Source organism: Siniperca chuatsi, linkage group LG2, assembly GCF_020085105.1.
Source record: "Siniperca chuatsi isolate FFG_IHB_CAS linkage group LG2, ASM2008510v1, whole genome shotgun sequence".
NCBI lineage: Eukaryota > Metazoa > Chordata > Actinopteri > Centrarchiformes > Sinipercidae > Siniperca > Siniperca chuatsi.
In genome coordinates, this window is record NC_058043.1 from 27,413,724 (window position 1) to 27,424,278 (window position 10,555).

General features: G+C 37.9%; 1 protein-coding gene across 1 annotated transcript; it reads right to left on the reverse strand.

The window, feature by feature from the left end:
• Positions 1–8,039: 8,039 nt before the first annotated feature.
• Positions 8,040–10,540, reverse strand: avpr2b.1 (arginine vasopressin receptor 2b, tandem duplicate, 1). The gene is made up of 2 exons (XM_044216973.1): positions 9,490–10,540; positions 8,040–8,935 (listed from the first exon to the last, which is right to left on the reverse strand). The coding sequence occupies exons 1-2, from the start codon at positions 10,352–10,354 to the stop codon at positions 8,727–8,729; spliced, it is 1,074 nt and encodes a 357-aa protein (XP_044072908.1). The 5' UTR covers positions 10,355–10,540; the 3' UTR covers positions 8,040–8,726.
• Positions 10,541–10,555: the final 15 nt, after the last annotated feature.

A 10,555-nucleotide genomic window follows, 5' to 3' on the forward strand; every position in this document is an offset into this window, starting at 1 on the left:
ATAAACAGGTATCTACTAATTTAGAAATCAGTGAATTGTTCTAACCTTGACAGCAGCATGAGTTCATCCTCAGTTCCATCTAAACCAATGCACTTTTTTGTGTATGCGAGGAATGGAAAATTGGTGGCCTGAATTGAAAAGCAATCTGTATGAGTGGCTTCTTATTTCAAGAGCAATTTCAGACATTCAGGACACTGAACTGCTCAAGAAGAACCATTTTGAACTTGAACACGAATCATCTTCAAGGCTCAATATATCGCTTTTTGACCACATTTTTGAGGTATGCTCACATACATAAGTTTGAGTTACATTTTCATCTGATTACAATTCAAAATATAGGCCAGTATTTACAAGAATTACTGGTGAAAACAAACCAGCATAACATAGCGAACATAGCAAAACAGCATAGTGTTTGTCTAAAGACCTGTCATTAAATTTGAAAGTGATAGCAGGTTCAGATTATATTTAGCTTTACATGTGGATCACAGAACCTTTACATAAAACCCTATTTATTTTGGTATTTTTGGTCATCATTCCTAACAGTCATGACAACATTTTACTTACATCTTAAAGAATTAAGCAGGGATTGTTTTTATCTTTTTATTCTTATTAATGAATTCCATTAAAAAAAACAAAACCAACAATGAATTCATCCTACCAGCTAATTGTGTCTGTGTAGCCAGCAGCCACAGACATATATTGCTTATGCATCTGTGTCACAGTACTCAATTGTCATCCAAAACCTAAATTAAACAAATAAATAAGCCATATAGTGCATTGTGTCATATAAATTAAATGTCCATTTGAAGATTATTCCTTTCAGCTCATCATTGCAAAGCAGTGTAAACACAGTACTGCGTCACCGGGCATGCTCAGTCTGTTCAACTTTAAACAAACTGTTACAGATGTTAAAAATGTAGTTGTGAAAATATATAATTTTTCTTTAAAACTTTTGAAAGGTATTGCTGCATAAAAACCTTGAAGTGCCGAATTACTGCTGATTATTGCCTACTGCTGATCACCACTGCAGATGGCTTGATTGCCTTGAGTTGTGTTCAGTGTATCTCAGGCTCCTGTTAGAGCATTTTATCTCTTGGCTGTGTTTTACAATGTGGCAAAATGCCTCCCACTTCTAAATGAGCCTCAATCATGAAGAGCCACTGTTATCGCAATGCATTTGTTCAAGTTTGAACTGGAGCACTTGGAAATGTGTTACTAAATCAGATCTTGAGATTACATTCTACTTGTACTTCCCATCTCAAAACAGTATTTTTCAGGGTCTCCATGGTAATATGTGACTTAGTATTTAACCTCGGATAAAGTCATAAAGTTTCACTCAGCCAATGGATACTCAATAATGCAAAATGGTCAACTTGATTGGTGGAGACATGCCACAATTTTTTCAGAAGTACAAGTTACATCCTACGCTATGTTATTTAATGTTACCCTGTACGGTATTGATGGATTAGATTCTTCCAAAATAAGGGTACAAGCCCGTAAACGAGTTTTGGGGCCAGTGTTCTCAGACTCTTGTGACATCATGGTTGCTAAATGGTAGTATGTCACAGCTGACAGGCCATAAATGTTTTAAATCATTTTTTTAAGATTATGATATATTACAGTAATATAATTTTGGGATCCAATATGGCAATCAAGACTGATGTCAGAGGAGAACCTAGACCAACTTTTATGGCCTGTAATATCAGCAGATATAACAGAAGGAGCCAAATACAGATATTTTCACATTTATTAGACAACTTATAGTAAAAAGTAAAGTGTGGCGAGCTAGCTCATAAATGACACAAATGTCAATTTTATGTATGTATTTTTGAAAAGCATAGTAATTGCGCTGAGGTAATAGCTGTTCATTTTTAGTGTCCTACCATCAAGTCAAAACATTGAAAATGTTGAAATGAAAGTCCTATTATTACAATATCATTCTGGGGTATGCAGGCTGTAAAATAAAGTAGTACTTGTTCATCCTCTTTTTCACTGTAATTACAGAAGATGTTGGTTGTAGAATAAAGTGGTTGCTTTTCAACTATTTTTTTTCTTACTGTAATTAGTGTCGTTACAGGGTGTTGGGGCTGTAAAATAAAATAGTCTCTTATTCACCCCTTTTAAAAGGAAATTACAAATTAAATACTGGGACTATGGGCATGTAACATTCCTTATTCCGCTATAATTACGCAGAATGTTTACTCCCACTATAAACACTATTAAGCAGAAAAATGTGTCCATCTCCATGTTAAAACAGATGTGTAAACATAACAAAATACATAGAAAGTACAGCATTTTTTGTTTGGCTGATGATCTCACAGAGGCTGAAGGCCTCAGTATAATGCTTAACAGGCCTGGCTAATGTTAGTCACTTGGTAACATTTGTCAGTTCTACAGTAACATTTTTGTCTCGTTTTTTCCCTTCAAACATAGGCTACAAGGTACACACAAAAAATTATTTGCTGGTTATGTCAACAATTTCCACCAAAGCAAGTTATGTTAGATATAATTTAATACTATTATTAAGATGGCAATAATTTACTTATGTGCAACCAACATGACTGTATTAGGCAATTCCAACATTATCTGTTCAATTTGGATATAATAGGTCACTGTCCAGCTAATTAAACATAATTAACATAAATTCAACAAAATGCAGTTTATTTTGCCTTACTTAACTGTGTTGATTAATGTCAACATAAAGATATATCATCATACTGACTAAACCTAAATGAAACCAGTTGGACCTCCATTATTAAACTGTATTTAGTAAGACAAACTAAGCTATACTTTGTAGTTCCAAGTTAACTGACTTAAATAAGTGTGGTAACCACTAAATTTTGTTTTACTTAACTGGTTTTCATTGTTATAATGCTAGTAATTTTAAGTAGACTTACTAAACCTGATTATGTCAATATCCACACAGTGTAGTAAATTCAAATCACACTACTTTGGTTCTGTGAAAAAGTTCATTTATTACCAATGAAACACAATATAGCACTACAAATAACCAACCTAGGCAGCTGCCTGAATTTAAAATAACATATCAGCAGTGTAAAAAAAAATAATTCTACAGTGTACAGAGTTTTGTTAAATTGACAATGCAAAACACATATAGAAAAAATCCAGGAGTGAAACTCTGTTAAAACCAATTCAGACATCATTTAAAACTAAGACCATTCCATTCCTAATTATAACAGTTCAACATTTGGATCCAAATAGATTTCTTTTGTTAGATGATTTGGGATAAAACTCCTGCTCTAAGCTTTCCTCTGTGCCGCTTCAGAGCGTTCCACAAAAAGGTTTTTGATGCTCGACACTCCACTTCAATTCAATTAAATTTTATTTAGGGAAGGGGGAGGGGAGAGGGAAGCGCAATGCAAATACCAACTAGAATTTTAAAATAGTAATAATGTAATGGTAATATTAATTAATTAGGAATAATAGGAATGACAGCTATAGGAAAAATAATGTCAGTATTAGTAACAGAGCCAATAACAACAACTGCAGTAGCAGTTGTCGAGCAGGAACACGGGGGCAACCACAGATTGGTTGTGGGCCACCTAATGGCCTAATGGTGTGTAGTCCAGTAATAGGAGCTCGGAAGTTATTAAATAATGGTCTGATAATGAAGGACTCTGTGGAAAGACTATTAAATGTTCAATTTCAATGCCACAAGGTCGAGGATGTGGTTAAAACAGTGAGTGGGTTTATGTACACTCTGACAAAAGCCAATCGAATCGAACAATGAGATAAACGCAGTACTAAGGCATTTTCAACGTCCACATGAATATTGAAATCACCTACAATAATTACTTTCTGTTTAAAGGACTAAACTTGATAAAAAAAAATTGAATATGTGCATGGATAAGGATGTCTGCAACCAAAGTGGCCATGTTTTAACCTGTAGTGCTTCAATAAGTGATATCTTGTAGTTTGCTCTGCAGTACAGTCTTTACACTTCCACATTCATGTTACTGAAAATGAAACAAACAAAACAACAAAACAAAAAATTACTATCCATATATTAGTTGTAACTTTAATATATCACACATTAGCCAAGTGTTAATCTTTAAGATACACTTTGACCCTTCATTATAATGTTAAACCCTTCTAGTCATTAAACATTTTTTTTTAGTTGCATAAAGGGAACTACAAAACAAAATCTCATTATACAACCCTGTGTTGTTAAATGATCAATAAATCTATCTTGTTAATGGTAAGATGGCCATTGTACTTACCACTACTGAAGAGCCACATATAAATGTAGCCTTCAAGCTCAGAAATGTTCCTCAGAAATGTATTTGAGGAGGTGAGATGGTTAATCGGCTCAAACTTTGTAAGAGAATGGACCCGAGGGATTACAAGCAGATAGTTAAATATAAAATGAAAAGCGAATATCCAGCGCTTTTCACGACAAGAGAAAAATGTCTTCTTCGAAGAAAAGCTGCTCTCTACGATACTGAAGTTAAGATAAGCAACATCATAACCATTTTGCTACATGTCATCGATTAATCTATGCAAAACATGGAATGACAAAAACATCTCAGCACTAAGGAGATTCGGAAGGCTTAATTGGATAGCACTAAGAACACTAATTCGTTTCAGCCTTGGGGCTTTCTTTGAGCCAGTTACTCCCCAATATTTCCAATTTATGAACATGTGCAAAGCATGCTTTTACGACCTTTATATACACCAGTCAAAGAAGTCCTTGTCATAGACCCAGTCATTGACGTTGTCCAACATTATCATGCCACCGCTGTGCAGTAGCCTACAATACACATGACATTTCCCACTATTGAAACATTATATTATGTTGTAATAAAGTATATATTGTCTATGTGACCTGGCTTATTACGCAGGTGTGCCAAAATCTAGTTAACTGCAAAAACATTTAGGTTTATATATTTTTGCTGTTGATGAAACATGTATTACCTTGTATAACTTGCATAGCAAAGACAAGTCTGTTAATGAATGTGGGAAACCACACTCACTAAACTGCAGTTCACCGCTATGCCCAGTATGGCTATGGCTATGGCCAGTATGCTTAAAATGTATTATTGGGTGCATCTAAATTGTGTGCTGGTGCACCTTAATGAAAAAGTTAGGCGCACCAGTGCCACCAATGTAACACGTTAGTCTGGAGCTCTGAATACCGAAACTCTTGCGCTCTGAATTGCTCCAAACGTACTGTGCATCCACTAGCATGGTACCATGGACGTATTAAAAGAACTGGATACTGGACTCTAAGTAGCATTTTAAATGAAGGACTTTTACTTGTAATGGAGTATTCTTACATTGTTGTAGTGGTGCTTTTACTTAAATAAAGGATTACTTCTTCAACCACTAGTCTTTACACTGTGATGATGTCATGCACATAAAGCTTTTCTAGGCTCTGGGAAAGTTTTACAAATATAAAACCTTCATGGATTAAAAATTCATAGTACAAAGATTAATAATTGTCCTTGTTTGCAGCTCGACTTGTCCTGTCAACAGTTTTACTGACGACTTTTAGATAATGGCGGTCTACGGGGAAGATTCTTTTTGGGCCGCAATGGATTTTTTTTGTAGCAGTCTCGAGGCTGAGCAGCGGTGTCGTATCCAGTTCTCTTAATACCTTATACCCACAGATCAACACTCTCTTTAAGTGACATATACCATATATCAAGTAATTATTATTGAGTGACACTGAGAAGATTTCTGTAGCTATTATAGTTTTCCCCCTTTCGAAGGTGTGTGTACAATGAAAGTCTTTACTTCTTGCCATGTGCCTACCGAGGTACCCCGTATGTACAAAACAGTCATTTGCGGGCTGTAATCTAAAGCATCTTTTTTATTAAAAACAGTGTTATTGTCATGATTCCTCTTATTGAATATAATTATTTAATAAAATATTAAGACTATATGGTGCATGTTGCATAGTTTAAATTAGGAATGATACCATGACTTGTCAGCCGCATCTCACCCCACCTCCCCCTCTCTGCATGTCCAGCTGCTGGGGATGCTGCAGTGGTGGCTGGTCATTCCATTAGTGTTGAAGGTCAGGCTCTTCTTTTGCTACTGTTACACAATGTGTTCAACTTTAAAGGTATAACATATAACATTTCCGCATTAAAATGTCTAAAAACGACTAGACCTATGTTGTATATTTTGTCGAGCTGTGTACTTACATTATCCCAAATGTTTCCAACAATGTTCAAACCCAGAGAAATCCGTGATTTTATTCAAGGCTTTTCATTTGGTCACATGTAAATAGCGTCATATCCCCTTTATCCCCTCTAGTTGCTATAACTTCCCGGGGAAACGCGATACGTCAGAGAGTGAGGAAGGAAGTCGGTGAACGTGACTAAACGTAATGTGAATAAAACTTTAATACGTTACCTTGTCCGTGAACATGATTTCTGCCTGAGTCATGTCAGATAGGTTTTCATCGACAATGGTGGTTGTTTAACAACAACTCCCATGATCCCACGCTACTTTGTGATGTCATCAAACTACATCTTTTCTTATTGTTTTGATGTGAGAGACCCCTAGCGGCAGAAATTACATACTGTGCGTTTACATCCATAGGGACAATTTTGTTTTAGCAGATAAAAATTTAGAAGTTTCAATCTCTGAAGAGGGGAAAAATAGAGCACTTATTGCAGAAAGATTTCTGGTTGTTTTTGTCTGTGCAACCTGGTGAAAGCAATTTCACAAAAATGTATTATTCAATACAGAACACTGAAAGACTTGCCATTTGACAAGTTTTGCTCATGTTTCTCACCTAGCTTCAGTCATAATGACATTCTGCAGGTAATAAGACATCTGTAAATCACTGAGGCAAAACATGGCAGTTATCCTTGAAAAATGTCACCTGATGGTTTTCTCACATTCCCATTATTCAAATGGAAGATGAGAAAACTATCAAGTGACATACTGCAGAAAAACAGAGGCCTGCAGAAAAACAAGATAAACTGCAGACACACAGAAGTCTGTGTGGCTGAGCCCTTTTCAAGAGTGAAAATAAATATTTCAGCTTTAAATCCAAAGGGACATTTTTCTCAACAAGACAGTGCTGTTGGGAAGAAAGAAAACAGACGCATGAAAAGTTACAACTGTTTATTTGGCAGCACCTCAGAGATTATCACTCCTTAGGGGTTGAGAGAAAGTCTTTGAAAAATGTAAACATATTGACATTTATCAGTGAGCATCTTGCTGCAAATCTGAACATACTTAAGATTTAACAAACACGGGCCCATCTGTTTGATAACTGACCCTTAACTAACAACTAACAGATACAGTATCTGCCATTATCATATATATAATCATATATGCAGATGTAGACAGAAGAATCACATTAAAAGGACATACCATAATAACTATTACACTATTACACATCACACTTACATTTGAGTGAAATCACACAGTACGTACACGAATTTCAGAAAGAATTATTATTCATTTCACAAGATCAGCAAACCTCTTTGACAAAAATGATTACATGCAATGAAATATAAGTAACATTTTATGCAAATGGTGTGTCCATTTCATGATTCTTGTTAATATGTATGTCTTTCTGGTAAAATAACCTGATCAATATTGTGCTGTGATTCCCGAATACAATTTGATTCATTGGTCAACAGTAAAATGTCCCATTTTATGCCACCATAAGTTTAGCTTTAACAGATACAATGTAGATATAAGGTCAGGTCAAGCTGCAGGGTATCTGCTCTTTGCTTGGGCAACTAAAGGGCACGTTAGGTCAGGCTTAGAGAATGGCGTCGCCTGTCGGAGGGCACAGTAGATTTATGATGGCGTAGCCTGATAGCTGCTGCGGGGCCTAATGGTAGTTTTTTAGTCAGCACTACACAGTACCTAAGAGTCTACAGCCAGGCTAGTGCTCTGTGAGGCTGGACTTAGGCACACTGGGTGCTTTGAGCTAAATGCTAACATGCTCACATCCTGATGTTTAGCAGGTATAATGTTTACCATGTTCACCATCTTAGTTTAGTGAGGCTGATGGGAAGGCCATTAGTTTGAGGTATTTGGTCAAAAACCAAAGTGTTGCACAAATTAAAATTTTGACCTGATGATGATGCTAGAGGAAAAGTTAAGGGATCACCAAAGTCAGTAGGATACATCCTCTGGGAACCATGAATGTCTGTACAAAATGTTGTGCCGATCCATCGAGTAGATGTTGAGATTTTGCAAGTGAAAACTTTGCCCTGCTGGTAGCGCTAGAGGAAAAGTCGAGGGATTATCAACGCTGTTAGGATTCATCCCCTGGGGACCATGAAAGTCTGTACAAAAATATCATGGCAATACATCTAGTAGTTGAGATATTTCAGTCTGGACTAAAGTGGTGAAACAACTGATCGACAGACTGCCATCTCTAGAACCACACCACTAGCATGGCAAAAAAATCCTTTAATATTTGAGAAGTATGTGTTATGTAATAGGGACTTTATAGCAACTGCATCATACATAATGTTACACTGTAAAATCCCTATAAAGATTTATGGTGTGTCTGGTACTCCATGTAGAGTTTCCACATGAAAGCATTTCATAGTGTTCATTTTGTTCATTTCTACAATGTGGTCTCACTACAATATAAGGTTACTACAGGGACTTGTAGTTCTGCGGTGATGTTTGTCCTCACACTTATTAGAGGATTTCAGTAAGTCTCTCTCAGAAGAGAGCCATGAGAGCCTGAGGTGAGAAAAGCGTCCGAGGCGTCAGTACTTCTATTTGCAGTCTGACAGGCTCTTGAGGCTGATGTACAGGGAGCTGACCATGGTGGCCTCCTCCTGAATGGACTCCTTCACATCGGGCTGACCCACACACATCAGGGCCACCAGTCTCTTGGGCATCTTCCCACTGAACAGCAGGTAGATACAGGGGTTCGCACAGCTGTTCAGACTGGCCAGCAGCATCAAGATGGTGAAGGTTGCAGCTGAGAAAATAAGAAAAATATTCAACTGTGCCTTTAATTCCTATATTTTGATCTGTTTTAATAGATTAGGAGCAATTTCTAGTTATGGACATATTCTAATTTTGGATAGTCATCGATTAAACTCAGTTTATCCTGATTTTCATTTCTAGCAGTAACCTTTCTAGGGCTGACTTAATGTATTGTACAACTTGTATCAAAGTTAGTGCGTTTAAATGGAGATGACACCCTTGCCTGTATGTTATTTTTATTAAATAAATATGTATTGTGAAAACTGCAGGGTCAGAATACATTTCGGTCTTGCTCTCAGAAGGTGAAGAGAAAATCTGCCATGCTGTAAATTACCAAGGATATTTATTTTATTCCAAGTCTCACATTGTTTTTTTTTTATTGTCAGTTTGCCTCATGATGATGGAGTTTATAGCCAATCGTTCTTCTAATTTAAACACATCACAGCTGAGAATGTACAGTAATTACAATCAGATTTGATTTTTTATTTTATTTATTTATTTATTTTTTTTTAATATGTTTTAAGATCCCAAACCCTGTTATCTTACTGTGAGTGGGCGCCTCGACGTCCCAGACAGACCAGAGCTGGACGGTGAAGAAAGGCGTCCAGCAGATAATGTAGACGAGCACGATGACCACGGTCATCTTCACCGTCTTCACCCTCGCCTTGGACACCCCTGCCACGCTGCTGGCCCTGGAGGACAGCGGCTTACTGACCGCCTCTCCGACGTGCTGCGTCTTCATGTGAAAGTTAATGTGCACGGTGCGGCAGATGCGCACCTGGCACACGATCACCGTGAGTATGGGCAGGACAAATATCACTAGAGTCGTCCAGGTCACGTAGGCTCTCGGTCCCCACGGCTTGATGAACTGCGCCCAGCAGTCGTGCACACCGGGAGCGACCTCGACCCGAGAGAAGATAAAGATCTGAGGGAGGCTGCCGATGAGAGCGACGCACCAGGCAGCGCACACCGGACCGTTCCAGCGCGCCCTGCGCCTCTGGAACGTCACCATGGGGTTGCAGATGGCTTGATATCGATCTATCGTCATGACCACTATCATATAAGAGGAGGCAAACATCCCGACCACCTGCAGGTACTTCACTACGCGACACAATACATCTGGACCGACGAATCTGTCAGTGATGTCCCACATGAGTTGAGGACACACTTGGAAGAATGTGACCACCAGATCGGCGACGCACAGGTGGAAAACGAAGACGCGCATCCTAGAGAGCTGCTTCCTCCGCTTCCACAGCACCAACAAGAGCCCGAAGTTTAGGATTCCTGCAGCACAGAAGATGATGGACAGGAGAGCTATTTCCACTTGAGCCAAGCGCTCATCTCGCAGTTCATCCCCAGATAGCTCACCCTCCAAAGTGATGTTACTGAGATTTACACTGAACCACGCCATGCTTTCACCCCAAATACAGCAATGAGTAGTTGAACACCGTTATATAAGCATTTCAGCTGAAGTGGGGGCATTTAAAAAATACAAAGCAAATGTAAGAAGGCAGCCTGGAATTAGACTTACTAATGTAATCAAAAGGTAATTCCTAGAAAGAAAGAAAAATCGTTGTGGGAGTTTAATGGGTGAATTTCCAGTAACCAACAC